This window comes from Mus caroli, unplaced genomic scaffold (genome assembly GCF_978045245.1).
Source record: "Mus caroli unplaced genomic scaffold, Mus_caroli_1 scaffold_7, whole genome shotgun sequence".
Classification (NCBI taxonomy): Eukaryota; Metazoa; Chordata; class Mammalia; order Rodentia; family Muridae; genus Mus; species Mus caroli.
Genome location: NW_028227262.1, coordinates 132,032,570 through 132,048,793, shown reverse-complemented (window position 1 = coordinate 132,048,793; position 16,224 = coordinate 132,032,570). Strand labels below are relative to the sequence as shown.

At 43.2% G+C, this 16,224-nt stretch overlaps 1 protein-coding gene across 4 annotated transcripts in view; it reads left to right on the top strand.

Moving 5' to 3' along the window:
- Nucleotides 1-16,224, top strand: part of Met (MET proto-oncogene, receptor tyrosine kinase) — a 115,122-nt gene that overhangs the window by 93,527 nt on the left and 5,371 nt on the right. For all 4 annotated transcript variants that reach the window (XM_085840810.1, XM_021164365.3, XM_029478169.2 and 1 more), the window contains 5 exons: nt 722-952; nt 3,036-3,116; nt 6,205-6,386; nt 9,638-9,747; nt 10,942-11,107. In XM_085840810.1, the coding sequence (XP_085696936.1) occupies nt 722-952; nt 3,036-3,116; nt 6,205-6,386; nt 9,638-9,747; nt 10,942-11,107 (770 nt within the window). The remainder of the gene's footprint in view (nt 1-721; nt 953-3,035; nt 3,117-6,204; nt 6,387-9,637; nt 9,748-10,941; nt 11,108-16,224) is intronic.

Genomic DNA, 16,224 nt, shown 5'->3' with positions numbered 1-16,224 from the left:
TTGCAGGACTGGGCAATTGCGTAACCACTGTCACTGCTTCTGAGCCTCTGACTCTTTTCCTTTTTAGTATAATGCTTGTGTTAACCCTTTGGGACTTTTCATACAATGCATCTTGATCGTTTTTAGCCATACTCTTCCCGCTGACTCCCTGTCCTCCCCACCCCATCTCATGTCCTCTTTTTGCATTTTAATAACTTATGTAGATCAATATGTGCTACCCACATATTCCTGGGTGTGGGGCCATATAGTCCAACATGGTGCTCACTTCGGTCCTCACACTTAAGGAAAAGTAATCCTTACCCCTAGAAGCCATCACCTGTCCAAACTGCTTCTGATTCTTAGAGGAAGATTATGTCTTAAAAGGAACTTCAGGCATCGCTTTTTGTTATTAATAAAAAGAGAAATAAATACCCAAGGAAACCAATCAGACAAACAAGAGTTCATTGTTAACACTGCTCACTTAAAATGTTTTTTTTCTAACTACTTTATAAAATGTTTCTCTGTCCAAACATATGTGTGTGTGTGTGTGTGTGTGTGTGTGTGTGTGTGTGTGCCTTTTCCTGATTCACTATCATCTTTCTCCAACCATTCCTTTGCAAAGAGTGTTCCCAGCCTAGCATCTCATTAATGTTAAAATCCACTATTAGTCCCCTTCACCACCCCTGAGGTGCACCCCAATGAGTGAGGTTTCATGGCTGTATCTATTTGCTTTATCTTGCAGACCAGTTTCCCAACTCCTCTCAGAATGGAGCATGCAGACAAGTGCAATATCCTCTGACAGACCTGTCCCCTATCCTGACGAGTGGAGACTCTGATATATCCAGCCCATTACTACAAAACACTGTTCACATTGACCTCAGTGCCCTAAATCCAGAGCTGGTCCAAGCAGTTCAGCATGTAGTGATTGGACCCAGCAGCCTGATTGTGCATTTCAATGAAGTCATAGGAAGAGGTAAGTGTTTCCATCAGTTCTCTGTTAAGTACAGTTTTCCAGTAAGCCATTTATCTCCTCTTTTGCAGATTAGGAATTTAGACAATGCTGAGGGCTCCTGACAGAGCCTGATAACGAGTTTTGTCCTGCAGAAATACAGACATGAAAAGTCATAGTCATGGAGACTGCCCTGTGCGTGGAATCATTTGGATATTATCACAGGAGAGAAGACCCCATTTCTCCCTCATATTTCTCACAGTAACTACAGCGTCTTGGGGGAAAATCATGCCAGTTTTTTTACTCCTTTATCTCTTCAATCTTACTTTATCCTGAGAGCTGTAACAAAATCTATTCTATAGCGGCTTGTACACTGCTGGACAGCATCAGGATACAGGGAATTTATAGCCCTCCCCTAATCTAAGGCAACATATATCATCTCCACAATGCACTCCAATTTCTTCACACACAAAAAAAAATGACTATTTGCAAGAAGCTAGCCAGAGCATCGATAACTTCAAACATTAACACTATTGGAGGAAATATTTGTCAGGAAGAGAAACCAAACAGAAGCCCTGAGATAAAATCTACTGTAAAATCCTTTTAAACATAGTGGCTTCGGGTTGGGTTACTCCTATTTTAAATGCTCTAAAGAGGTTGCATGGGCATTTGCCAGGATGGTGCAGGAGAAAGTGACAGGGTGGCGAGATGTGAACACTGGTCCTTCTGAGCATCCAGAGCTGAGTATCTAAGTTGTTTCTTCCTGAAAAGGGGCCTCTGTGCACAACTGTATGATTGGGTTATATTACTGGTCTGTAAATCCAGTAAGTGGTCCAGTGTTGGAGATATAGTCTCACTGGTTATATTCTCACTGTTGTGATTTATAAAACAGCAGTGTAATGGAGAGGGAAGGAGCATCTCAGTGGGCCTGTGCCTAGACGTCACCCTGAACAATCATGCCAAGTGACAGCAGGGCTCACATAAAAGGAAGTTTTAATATTGGGCGAAGGCCTTCCAGGAACAGATGGGGACAGAGAAAGCGAGTGGAGGAGAGAGAGAGAGAGAGAGATCTGGGGTGTGGGGTGCGAGCATTCCTCTTATATATCAGCCTTATACATGGCTATAGGTGATGATGTAAGCTGTTGCTAGATCCTACGTCCCTGGGAGGAACCTAGTGGAATTCTCTGTAAGCCAATACTCACTCTATGTGTTGTAAAATCAGGACTTTTTTTTTTTAATGAAAGGTGATAACATGGTGATAATTTCTCCCAAGTCACAGTCTTTAAGAAGCTATCAGTATTAACTACTGTTTGTTTATATGCCCCCCCCCACAAACACACACACGGAAGATTGTGAGCACTCGTGAGCATGGGTTTTATTGTATTCATCTTTGTGTAAGTCACAGAGGATAGCCCCATACCTCATATAGTAAGCACTCAGGACAGCTTGCCGAACTCCATGAATTAATGGAATGACTTACAGAGCCGTCAGACACTTGGCACCTCTGGGAGAAATCACTGCCACTGTTGAGAGGCTGCTACTGGGGAAATGAGTGGGTAAAGTCAGAGGGAAATGCATGAAGTGAGTCACTGTGAATCTGCTCCATTTGGGCAATTGTCTTTTGATCCCTGCCAAAGTGGCTTACATATTAACCAGTGACTAACAGGGAAAACCCTAACTCTCTAATACATGATTTATAATCAGTTACTAGACTACAGAGGGCTTATTCTACACTTATCCAAGTGGATAAAATTATTTACATGTTTTCTTTAATATTATTTTATCCTTAAAAATAATATATTTCCTTTCATGCAGAAGCTATTATTGTGTCCAGTGATACCCCAGTGACTTGATACTTTGGTATATAAATGTTTAAAAGAAGCCATATTGCCTACAATTTGCACCATATATTAAATAATCACATTGCTTATAGCATGGAGAGAGGTGTAATGCATCTATATTTATATCTCACACTTGTACCACACAGAGTGATGTTAATCAAAGTGTCATAAGCAATGTACCATTTTTTTGTCTTACAGAAAAAAGGCTTAATAAATAATTCTTGCATAAAGTCAGTTTAACTCTAGCAAGTTCTCTTTTTCAATAGGGCATTTTGGCTGTGTCTATCATGGGACTTTGCTGGACAATGACGGAAAGAAAATTCACTGTGCTGTGAAATCCTTGAATAGTAAGTTGTATTTACTACGGAAGGGAACATTTGTGGTTTGCAAATAATGGAGTGTTGATTTGCACTTTCCCTTGTGGAAAAAGGCATCTGCTACTGAAATTGTGGAATTAATCCTGAAAATGTGTTTAGTCTAAACACTCACTGAGATAGTCCCTCTGAAATTATCCTACGGAGATCTAATAAGTAAGGCAGGAGGGGCGGTGAGTCGCTTAGATGAACTGAGTACCATTTAGCCACGTTCAACTTATAATATTTGTTTTGCAAATGACATTTATGGAAACTATTGAAAGCGTTGGCACATACCATAGTAATGACTCATTTTGCCCAGAGACACTACTATAATTGTTTTTTTAACCAGCACTCCATTTTAGGAAAAAAAAAAATGATAACTGAAGTAATACGAGCAGGAGAGAAATGTACTGGCAGAGGACTGACAAATCATTAAGGATGGTAGCCCTCACTTATCCACGGTTAGGCAATGAGGTGTTCCACAGAAATAAGTTTCCTAAGGAGATGCAACGTGTCCCCTTTTAATGCAATACTTCTTTAAAATTTAGCCATTACATAGAAAACTCTTAAGATCAAGTGCTCACTCTCTTTAAAGTCCAAGGTATGCTTATGAACATAAACTTAGTCTTTACTGATGCAGAGGCACAATTGCGACATTGTACAAGCCAGTGTACTTTGCACGTGAGAGGATCCCCGGCTCCGCCTTTATCGACAGAGCTCACATATTTGCTTTGCTACTTTGTAATTTTATACCTTAGAATTTGAAGCCACCTGGAAAATGTTAGCAAAGTACGTTATAGATTGGTATTAGATCTAATAAGCTTCGAAAGTACAAATGGTAGGCTTCCCTCCAAGGCACTCTGATACCAGAACTACTTCAGCTCTTTCACACATCCATCTATTCTCCATGATGAGCGTCATTCTATACGCTTAATTTTGTTGGATACCTGACTACAAAAATAATTAAAGGGACAGTCTACGTGGAGTTCAGCAGCAATCTGTGGTAGATTAAGTATACCGATCAATAAATTGATCTCAAAGGAAAGCAGTGTTGCCATTTATACTCAGAACAGCCCTAATCCCAAGCCATTTTTCTGTCCTTGTCCTGTGGTTACTGTTGTCAGTCCACGTTGACCTCCATCATCATCCAGGCCTTAGAACACATTTGGTTCTCGAGAACATCAAAGAGATAAGTCATGAAATTTATGTGAATGCTGTTAACTCTTTGTTGGTGTGCCATCGTGCCCTCGGTAGGTCTTTCTAGAAGTAATTAGGATATACTACACTAACCACTAGCTCTTCTGAGCTCAGTGAGTAACATCAATAAGCATAAGGACCCCTGCACTCACAAGAAAGGCCAGCATGCCCACAGGTGTTTATAGCCCCAGAACTATGGGGATTGGAACCAGGATTACTGGGGCTTGCTGACATGCAGCCTTGATCCAAATTCAGTGAAAGACCCTGGCTCGAAAGAATGGTACAAAAAGAAAATGGATGTCATTCTCCGACTTTTGTGTATTCACACACACACACACACACACACACGAATACACTGCATGAACTCAAACGCATGTAACCCACTTAGTTGCAGAGGATGTAACTCACTGGTGGAGCATTTACTTATACAGGGCTCAGTTTAATCCTCAGTACAGAAAAGGAGTTGGGGAGCTACCTACATATGCCGCATGGTGACTGGTCCACAAATTCTCCTAGATCAGTAATCACTGAACTATATAGCCTACCAGCTATTTTTATGGGTGATGTTGTTTGGGACCCAGACATTTACTGTCCACACTCTCATGGTTCAGCAGTAGAGTTAAGTATTTGCAACAGGCACCACATGGCCCATAAAGCCGAACACTATCTAACCAACTACAGCAGAACTTGACAGCCTAGACCCTGGACACTGCCCAGATGGAACAGTGTGCTTCCTTGGTTTGTATCTGTATAAGACAACCTAGGCTTCTGCGTGAGACCAGTTGTTTCCTGAACTCTGTTTTACAAATGATGTTGTCGGTGATGACTTGATGGCACTGCACAGGGTGACACCACTGAGGCTCGGGAAAACAATATCCTACACTACGTCGGATTGGTTTGCTGAGTCCTTTGAACTAAAAGGCCTCTGTCAGGCCTCTTCTGACTATCTCCTGCCTTTCTGACCCCAGGCCTCCTTTATTCCTGAAAGTAGAAGTAGGCCTCAAAAATTAGAACTTCTCCCCACCAGGGCAAATCATAAAAACTAGAACCCTTGTTCCCAAAATCCAGGCATAGTCCCTTGAAATATTATTCTGAGCATCCTCTTCTTGTTTTTGAGCTGCATGGCCACAAAATTTTCCCTGACTCACATTGTCTGCCAGCCACTCATGAGACCCTCATTATAGAAGGGTCCTACTTACAGCCAGGAAGAAGGGACGCTGTCCCAGAGAGAGGGACAATGGCCAAACAGACGAGCTTTCCTGGGTTCCCCTTCAGTAGTTTCCATTCATTAGGTCACAGGCTTTTTGATCGAGTCATGTTTTTCACAATTGTCCATTTTTTCCTCAAATCCAAGCATGAAAGGAATAGTTCCCCTGGGTACTTAGATCTCCATTTCTGAAGGCCTCCATGTCTTATAAAGCTCATTTTCAAAAGATGCTATGTGGGCCTAGAGAGATGCTCAGCAGTTAAGAGAACGTCCTACTCTTCCAGTGGCTTTGTTCCCAGCAGCCACTGTGGGTGGTTCACAATCATCTGTTCTTCTCCCACCCCCACATATACATATCAATTGTAATAATAAATAAAACTGTTTTTAAAGAAGACCTCATACATAACATACTTTTTGTTGTTAATCAGTTCTTAGTTGTAGGATTCTCAGATGTTACCCCAGGATAGGTGAGGAAAGTGGGGGGCGGGGGGGGGACCTTTCCGCCCCAGACACCATTCACTCAGGCATGTTGTAGAAAGAACACCCTGTGGTTGAAACATCTGGACAAGGTGTCACCTGATGGTTTTGGACTTTTTTTTTTCTTTTGCTACCTAAATTTGAAAAAGTATTCATTGTCCTCCAATGAGGCTAAAGTCTCAACACTGAATTTTTCAGGAATCACAGATATAGAAGAGGTCTCCCAGTTTCTGACTGAGGGAATCATCATGAAAGACTTCAGCCATCCCAATGTTCTCTCACTCTTGGGAATCTGCCTGCGGAGTGAAGGGTCTCCTCTAGTGGTCCTGCCCTATATGAAACATGGAGATCTTCGAAATTTCATTCGAAACGAGACTCATGTAAGTACTTTACTAAGCTCATTGACCTTCAAGTTAGCAGTGAGCCAGATAGTTATGAGCTATCATGTATGTGCAAAGAAACAAATCCAGGTTCTCTGCAAGAGTAGCAAATGCCCTTAACAAGGGAGCCATCCATCTTTCCAGCCTGTTTGTTTGCTTGCCCTCTTGCTTCTTTGTTTGGTGTATTGGGATGCCTCCATGTGCACCTATCAGAGTACGTGTTCAAGCCAAAGGCTGACATTGGGTATCTTCCTCAATTCTTTCTCAATTCAAAACTTAAGTTTTTGCACCAAAACTGGAGTTCAACATTTTGCCTAAATTAGCTAGCCAGTGAGACCCTAAGATCTGCCTGTCTCTGGCCCCTGCTCCGGAGCTAGAGGTGTGCCATAGCACCTGGCTTTTACATGGATGGTAGGGATCTGAATTCAGGTTCTCATGCTTACAAAGCAAGCATTTACCCACTGAACCATTCCAGCTCCAACACAAACATGCAGGTCTTATAAAAAGCTACTTGCCAGTCCTGCCTGATGATGCCTTCTCTGTAACATCCATAGGCCGATGCTGTCTGAGAAGAAGAGGAATAGATCTTTAATAATTCTGTATATTGATTATGTGTTGAAATAATGCTTTAGAAAATATGGGTTAAAATATATTGTGATGTTTCATCTATCTCCGTTTTAAAGTATATGTGTATCTTACTCTACGTGATACCAAATAGTGCTATACTAGGCAGATACCATATATATGTACATTCACATACACACCAGCTTACAGCGTAGGGACTTTGCATATCTTGTTTGCGCCTGTGGGTTCAGTGCTCAGCACATAGGCTCTTAATAAATGTTAGTCCAATAGATGAGCTCACGGTTACAAAAGAGGCCCACACCTCTTGTGGGTGTGAGGTTTTTATGACCCTTATAATAAGACATAACAGTCAAGTGAACTTTGGCCAGGCCAGGGCTGAGGAGAACGGAATGGGGAGCTCCCAAAACTAGGCTGATTGGATGGCCTCCGGCTTGGCTACTGCTGTGCAGGTCCCCATGGGAGTCAACCAAGTAGCTTTGCTCTTCATCAAAAATGACTGTGTAAACATGATGCTAAGTAAGCTCTAGGGCAGTGAGGAAATAGTTTACATTCAGCCAAAAGAATAAAACACCCTCAGGATATGAAAATGTTTGCAGAGAATTCAAATTGGCATTGAAAAAAGGCCTTACTTTAACTCTTGTCATCTCTCTGACGAGTCAGTCAGCTTAGATATGACACCTTCTCTCTAGCACTCTTCTTCAGGATTAAAGCATAGGAGAGATGTCCTACTGTCCATTACAGAATAGAAGCTGGCCTCTGAAAACCTAGAGAGTGGTTACTGGTCCTAACACATATGTCCTAGTGGGACGTCTAAGCTTCAAGATGTGGCCTGTTCACATGCTCTGTGGGCTATGTGTACGAGCGCGGTCTGCAGCCCTTCTGTCTGGGTTCTACCTGGAATATTGTGATCAGAAGCTCCAAGGTAGCTGCTGAAGGAGAGACAGCCCATTCTGGATAGTAAGACCCGTCTCAGAGCTGTCACCCACAGTAAGATCTATAACTTCAGATTCCAGTCTTACTTGTAGAGAACAGAATACACCATTCTCTGTGTTGGTCCAGGACTGCTGGATGATGAGTGAGCTGGTACATTAGTTCTGATGAGCTTCCAGCAGACTTCATCAGAGGATATCCAGATGCACCACTTGTCCTTGGGAATGGTTTGGCTTGTTTCTCTGAGCCTCCTACATTCACCAAGTGCCCGATGCCTTGACATCTAGATCCTTGTTGGTTTGGATAGGATTGCTCCTTCTTTCAGGGCTAATTCTTTTTTTTTAATTGGATATTTTCTTTATTTACATTTCAAGTGTTATCCCCTTTCCTGGTTTCCTCTCCGAAAATGCCTCCCCCCTGGCATTCCCTTACACTGGGACATAGAGCCTTCGCAGGACCAAGGGTGTCTCCTCCCATTGATGTCTGATTAGGCCATCCTCTGCTACATATGCAGCTGGAGTCATGAGTCCCACCATGTGTACTCTTTGGTTGGTGGTTTGGTTCCTGGGAGCTCTGGGAGTACTGGTTGGTTCATATTGTTGTTCCTCCTATGGGGCTGCAAACCCCTTCAACTCCTTGGGCCCTTTCTCTAGCTCCTTCATTGGGGACCCTGTGCTCAATGAATGGCACAGGATTCATTCATTGGATCCACAGTATGGATGGCAGTGAGCATCCACTTCTGTATTTGTCAGGCACTAGCAGAGCCTCTTAGGAGACAGCATCCACAATAGTGTCTGGGTTTGGTGATTGTATATGGGTCCCCAGGTACGGCAGGCTCTGGATGGTCATTCCTTCAGTCTCTGCTCCACACTTTGTCTCCGTAACTCCTTCCATACATGTTTTGTTCCCCCTTCTAAGAAGAATCAAAATATCCACACTTTGGTCTTCCTTCTTCTTGAGTTTCATGTGGTTTGTGAGTTGTATCTTAGGTATTCTGAACTTCTGGGCTAATATCCACTTATCAGTGAGTGCATATCATGTGTGTTCTTTTTCTTAAAGTAGTCTACACCCTGCCTTTAGAGTGTGCCTTTCATGTGCAAACCAACCGGTGCCTCAGCTTCCTCTACATCAGGCTCTCAGACTCTGAGCTAGTGTCTACCTATCTTAATCGCCCTAGGACCAGGCAGGTGGCCCCTAGGCCAGCCCTGCTGGAACTACTGAAAAGAGCCAAGGCTGGCTTTGTCCTGCACCTTCCCCAGGAAACTACAATAAAGCATCTTGCTCATGCTTTCCCCTCCTGCCTCCTGACTGTCTCTGATGCTTTCCGATACAGCTCTGCATGTGTGCTGTGTCATAATAGGGTTTTTTGTTTCTTGTTTTTGAAACTGTAAGACGCAAACTCTCTTTTCAACAGGAACTATCTCCTGATCAATTCTGTCTCATCATGCACATTAAATTATAAAACCTACATTTCAAAACATCTGCATTTCCGTATTGGGAAAACAGAGCCTGTAACACTTCCCAAGCAGAAGTGTGTACGAAATAACTAACATTTATAGAAAACATCTAGCCCTGTACTTTGTATACAGTACTACTTAACAAATAGCTGTGGCTCTCCACAGGGCATGAGTTATTATTTGAGACTAGATAAGTCATATAAACATTGCAGTGTCCTGAGCTCACTGTTAGAACATTGAGTGCTTAGTTTATGCTTTTCCAACTCTCTTTGATTGCAGAATCCAACTGTGAAAGATCTTATAGGATTTGGCCTTCAAGTAGCCAAAGGCATGAAATATCTTGCCAGCAAAAAGTTTGTCCACAGAGACTTAGCTGCAAGAAATTGCATGTAAGTATGAAAATATCTCTATTTGCAAAGTACAAAGGAAGTGTTTTCTCACTACTATGCCAGTAAGGACATTTTCTTTCTTCTCTTCGAAGCAAAAAAAAGAAGAAGAAGAAGAAAATGTATTTCCCTGACTATATTGAGTGAATCTGTAAGCCCCTGGGATGTAGGTGGGGCTTTTAGTTTTATCAAACAAAGCATTTAAAAGGTTGCTCCACAGGGGACCTCAAACAGCTGCTCTACACTCCAGCTTTCCTGGTCCTTCCCACCAGCAGTCTCCAGTGTTGTGGTTTCACACCGAATTAGTGATTGGGAGAGAGAATTTGATCTCCAGCATTTGACAGTGAAAGGGGAAAGCTGGTAACAGGAATACCAATGCAGTGTAACTCCCAACAGCAGCTCTGAAACCAGCCTGCAGAAGCACTACCAAAAATGGTCTTTGGGAATGAATATACAAAGAACTTTTATTTGTGTCTGGCTGCCCGGCTGTGTAACGACAACAGTCAACAGTTTATAATTGAGAGTCCCAGCTTTCCCTTGCAGAGCACACTGATCCATGGCTCGTGGTATGTGTGAATGAAAGAGCTATGCTATTAATGTTCTACCTAGGTTTTGCTCAGGGTAGCATCATAAAAGTACATTAAACAATGGATACGTGGTCTTAGCAGAAAGTGTTTGTCTCACTGATGTTGTGTCGGTTTGGTTTGGTTTTTTTAGCATGACAGTGTTTTGCTTTCTATCTCCCTGCCTCACTGATGGCACATATGAGTTTTATGTGTTGGCTGGCCTATTTTAGAGCAAAAAATAGTAAAATAGCACCCATAGCCTCTTCATCCCATGAAATATATTGTAAGATAACAAGGGAAGATGTAGGTGATGTAGGTGGTGCAGTGTGTAGGCCTGGCGCCCTATTTGTTTTGCCACCAAGGAGAGCCAGGGGGAATCCAGCTTTACCTTTTCTGCAAACCTACACCATACCAAATGCCATGTCATTCACAATGACTCTCTTCAGCCAGTGGAATTTGTAATGTAAATGTCAGGCATTTTTATTCAGGAATTCCACTGTAATTTAGCATTAGTCAATAGGCCAGAGGAAATTATGGATCACTAATACCAAAGCCACTTGTGAAAATCTATAGACATTCAGTGCTGTTGTAAATTATTCTACTCCAGTCAGTAATAATTTTTCTCCTGTAGGTTGGATGAAAAATTCACTGTCAAGGTTGCTGATTTCGGTCTTGCCAGAGACATGTATGATAAAGAGTACTATAGTGTCCACAACAAGACGGGTGCCAAGCTACCAGTCAAGTGGATGGCTTTAGAGAGTCTGCAAACACAGAAGTTCACCACCAAGTCAGATGTGGTAATGTACCATCCTTCCTAAATTTCTCTTTCTGTATCTTCTCTCCGTAGTTGTATGGTAACATTTTTTAATGAAATTCAAAACCACCGATTGCAGAAGTAAAACTGGAGTTATCTGTCCAGAAGGTACCAAACTATATTCAGAAATTCTCTTATTTATTCAAAATTATTTGTAGACCGAAGCACCACACTGGGTTATATGGCCAGATTTCAATAATCTCTTAGAGATCCCCCATCTTCCAACACCAGCACACACAGAAATCTAGACTAAGTGATATTTTTATGAGAGTCCAAAAGAAATCATTTGAAAGAATCTACACAGTAAAGTGAGGAGGGAGGCAGAGAGGCTGAAGATCCAGATGGAGAGACTGCCAGGGCAGCCAGCAAGAGAGAAACATGTAACAAACATCGTGGGTGAAGAGAAGCAAGTCTACTGGTTCTCACTGGTCCAGAAGCCTTGGCCTTGGCCTCTTAGGACTTCCAGAGCATGCTCAGAGCATGAGTGCTGTGTGAAACCCCGAGTAGGATGTTTTGCTCACATGCCATGAGTCAGGACAAGTTTGATGCTTAGGTAGAAAAACATGTGATGTTTTCCCCTTAAGGATACAACTGCAAATCTGTGCTGTTCATACACAAGCCATCCTGGAGTGTTCCTGGAGGATGTGAGCTTCAAAAGGGAAAGTCAACAGCTGCAGAGAGATGACAAGGGATAGGGACTGAGGGTGGTGGAAAGAAGTCATCTCACTCCTTTGTCAGCCAGAGAGGGGTAGACTTTGTGGAATAAGCCATAGAAGGAGTGTTCATCCAGTTTCTGATCCTGTGAGGAAGAGGAGGTACTGACATTTATTCAAGGTGACTAACGGTTTGTTTTCACAAGCCACAGCAATGTAAAGAGATTTCTGGGGTCATGAGATCCATAAAGAAAGAAAGAAAGGGAGAGGGAGGGAGGGAGGAGAGAAAAGAAAGTGACAGCACAAAGTGGAGCCTAATGCCTGAGATTTTTGACAGTGAAAGTTTGTATAGGTGAAGAAGTATGAGAAAATGAGTGTTAGAGAGGGACACTAACCAAGGTGGCAGGTCAGTGCCTAAAATGAGAGCTTACTTATCCTCACACTCAGACTTGACCACCTGTGTGCTTACAGGAGGGGAGAGGGGATAACAGCTCAACAGCAGAAGTAGACAAAAGATCTGAATGGGCATCACACCAAACACATGTGCAACTCATTAGCTAATAATGAAGGAAAAAAAACATGCCCACACAAAGATTTACATGTAAACCATTGAGGTAGTATTTGCCCCAAATCAGGAACAGTCCTAATGGTCATCAACTTGAGAATGGATAAGTGAAATATGATGCACCTCGTGCTGTGGAGATGCCTCCGTCAGTAAAGTACTTGCTGTGCAGGCCTAAGACCTGAGTGTGTCCCTAGCTCCCGTGTAAAAGCTGAGCCAGGCATCTGTGGTTCCAGCCCTGGGGTGGCCTAGACAGGGAACAGACCTGGGGCTTGATGTCCATCTAATCCACTCAAATTGGTGTGCTCCAGGCCCAGTGAAAGTCCCTGTCTCCAAAAATTAAAGGTAATGGGGCTTAGAGAGATGGCTCAGCCAGGTTAAGTGCGTTTACTGCCCTGCCAGCATTTTGTAGCAGCTAATAACCTTCTATAAATCCAGTTTCAGGGGATCTAACACATTCTTCTGACATCTGTGGGCACCAAGCCCATGATACACAAATGTGCAGGCAAAATACTCATACATACAAAATAAAAATAAGGTGGATAGATACCCAAATTGGCCATTGATCCCTAGCCTTCACATACACACACACACATACACACTCACACACACACACACACACACACACACACACACACACATATATACAGAGAGAGAGACTATGGTGTAAAACCATTTGGCAGTATACAAGAATGACGGACATATGCTGAAGTGCTGTTAAAACTCCCAAAATTATGTCAAGTGAAAGAGAGCAGACCCAAAAGATGCAATGTTCAATGATCCCACTTGTGAGAAATTTCTAGAAAGCCGTAGAACAGATCAGTGGTTGTCTGTGGCTAAGAATAGGAATGGGGACTGATTACAAATAGGCATGAGGAAACTTCCTAGGATGTTGCAAGTAAGCTAAGACTGGGATGCAATGGTGCCTATAACCTAGCTGAACTTTTTAGCATTTGATTATATACCGATAAACAGGTAATTCTATAACCTGTAAAGTAGACATCAGCAAGAAAAGACCCATCCCAAGAGCCACAAAAACGAAAACCAATGCTTAAAGGACATTGCTGATATCAGTGCAGTTCCTCTCTCCCTCTCACTGAGAGACACTACACTGTGAACTGTAAGCCACACACAATGCTGCATTGACCAACGGCCACTGATTGCACGGAATAATTTGTGTAAAGTTTTGTTTCTAAGGCGGGATAGTCTTTTTGAATGTTGACGTGGAGTGTTTCCAAAAGCATGTAGCAAACTGAAAGTATCTCGAATCCTACCAGCAAAAACTTGCCTGTGTTTGTATAGGTTCTCTTTTCAGCCAATGCCCAGGTGCAATCTGGCCACACCAAATACTCACGGTGCATTCAAATCAGATAGGAATCACTTCCCATGAAGTTACTCATGTCCAGACAGCCCCGTTCCGTGGCTCTCACTTAGCACACGCTCTTCTCTGAAGTTTGTGTTCTTGCCTGTTCAGTCCGGCTGGCTTCTCTCTGTCCCCATTCTGCCTCATTTCCCTGGATAATCCACCATCCACAGGCACCCAGCCCTTCCTGAAATACCCCTTTCTTTTGGCTTCTAGACTCTGGGCCACCTGGTTTTCTTCCTACATCTTAACCAAGAAGTTTTCTTTTTTTCTTTGTTTTTATTGAATATTTTCTTTATTTACATTTCTAATGTTATCCCTTTTCCTGGTTTCCCCTCCCCCTATCCCCTCCTCCCTGCCCCTGATCAACAACCCCCCCCCCCACTCCCAATTCCTGGCCCTGGCATTCCCGTACACTGAGGCATAGAGCCTTCTCAGGACCAAGGGCCTCTCCTACCATTGATGACCGACTAGGCCATCCTCTGCTACATATGCAGCTGGAGCCATGGATCCGACCATGTGTACCAAGAAGTTTTCTTTATTCTTCACAGCCTATCTTCCTCCTGTCTCCTCCTATACCAGCTAAAGTCTTCTATCGATAGGCAGTTACCTACACATAATTATAATTGCCAAGGCACCTGCTTAATAAAAGTGTTTGTGTGGATATGTTTTTGTTTCATTTTACATAGTTAGGAGTAACACCCCTGCGTGTTCAAATGTTTAAGAAAGTGCCAAATGTTTTACAGAATGGATGTAGTGTTTTCTCTTTCTGCTGGTGATCCCTGTGAGTTCAGGCCATTCAACATCCTCGCCTACAGCTGACATTGTCAGATTTGGGGAGTTTAGGCCAATCTAATACAGCTGTACTTTCTTTTTAATCTATATTTCATCTATATTGCTCTAGTGACTACTAATTTTGAACATGCCATGTGCTCAGTGTCATCCTTGTATCATTTTTGATGAGACGTCTAGGCAGACCTTACCCTCATTTTGGTTTGAGTTGTTTGCGTCATTTGTGTATTCTGGATACGGGTGGGCCATCGGGCAAGTGTTCTGTTATAGCCTAGGACAATGCTTTCAGGAAGCTGTATCTGTCTAACTTTTGTCCCAGGAGACCTCCAACTCCCTTCTGATGTCATTGTCTGAGGTATATGGTATTCGAGAGTCTTTTTTTCTCTATTCTACCCCCTCTCCATTGCAGACCCTCATCAGCCTCTCATAACTCTGGCTTCCTTGTCCCTACAACACCTACAAAGTTATTTATACTTCAAGGCTATGGTCGTTGTTAAACCATTCATAATAGCCACTATGAAATAAATAATTGGGGTAGGAAGTGATGCCTACACATGCTGCACTGTATGGCAGACACTCTTCTGGCTTCGGACTTGGAGGAAAGATCCACAAGCTCGCGTGCTTCTTGTTCCCTTCCCTGTTCGTATTCTGAATCCTCCATTTGAGGATTTGTCAACCAACGTCTCCATTATTTTTTATTTTGGACAGAGTCTTACTCTTGTAGCCCAGGCTGGTCAGAGTCTTACTCTTGTAGCCCAGGCTGGACAGAGTCTTACTCTTGTAGCCCAGGCTGGACAGAGTCTTACTCTTGTAGCCCAGGCTGGACAGAGTCTTACTCTTGTAGCCCAGGCTGGTCAGAGTCTTACTCTTGTAGCCCAGGCTGGTCAGAGTCTTACTCTTGTAGCCCAGGCTGGTCAGAGTCTTACTCTTGTAGCCCAGACTGGACAGAGTCTTACTCTTGTAGCCCAGGCTGGTCAGAGTCTTACTCTTGTAGCCCAGGCTGGACAGAGTCTTACTCTTGTAGCCCAGGCTGGTCAGAGTCTTACTCTTGTAGCCCAGGCTGGACAGAGTCTTACTCTTGTAGCCCAGGCTGGTCAGAGTCTTACTCTTGTAGCCCAGGCTGGACAGAGTCTTACTCTTGTAGCCCAGGCTGGTCAGAGTCTTACTCTTGTAGCCCAGGCTGGACAGAGTCTTACTCTTGTAGCCCAGGCTGGTCAGAGTCTTACTCTTGTAGCCCAGGCTAGTCAGAGTCTTACTCTTGTAGCCCAGGCTGGTCCCAAACTTACAGTGCAGCTGAGGAAGTGCTTGACCTTCTGATACTCTTGCTTCTGCCTCCTGGGAGCTAGAATGATGGGCATGTTCTACCATTCCTGGTGTTATATGTACTGGGAGAGGAACCCAGGGCTTTGTGCATGCTAGGAAAACTCTCTACCAACTCAGCCGTGTCTCCGGCTAGAGTCTCCTTTTGCCTTATGTACCTTTGAGGTCACAGTCCCCAGGCACATGGCAGCCATGACTCAGTCAGTTTCAGCCTAGCCCATTTTCAACATTTGAAAACCTCCCCTCACAGTTTTGCTGAAACCATTATCTCCTCATCACCTACTCCACAGGTGAGAAGTGTGACTTCTCCAGCATTGGAAACTCAACAGGAAGAAATACCTGTGCGTTTTGGAGGGAGATACGAGTTTGAGACAGGGTCTCTAGCACTTCAGTCTGGCCTCAGACTCATT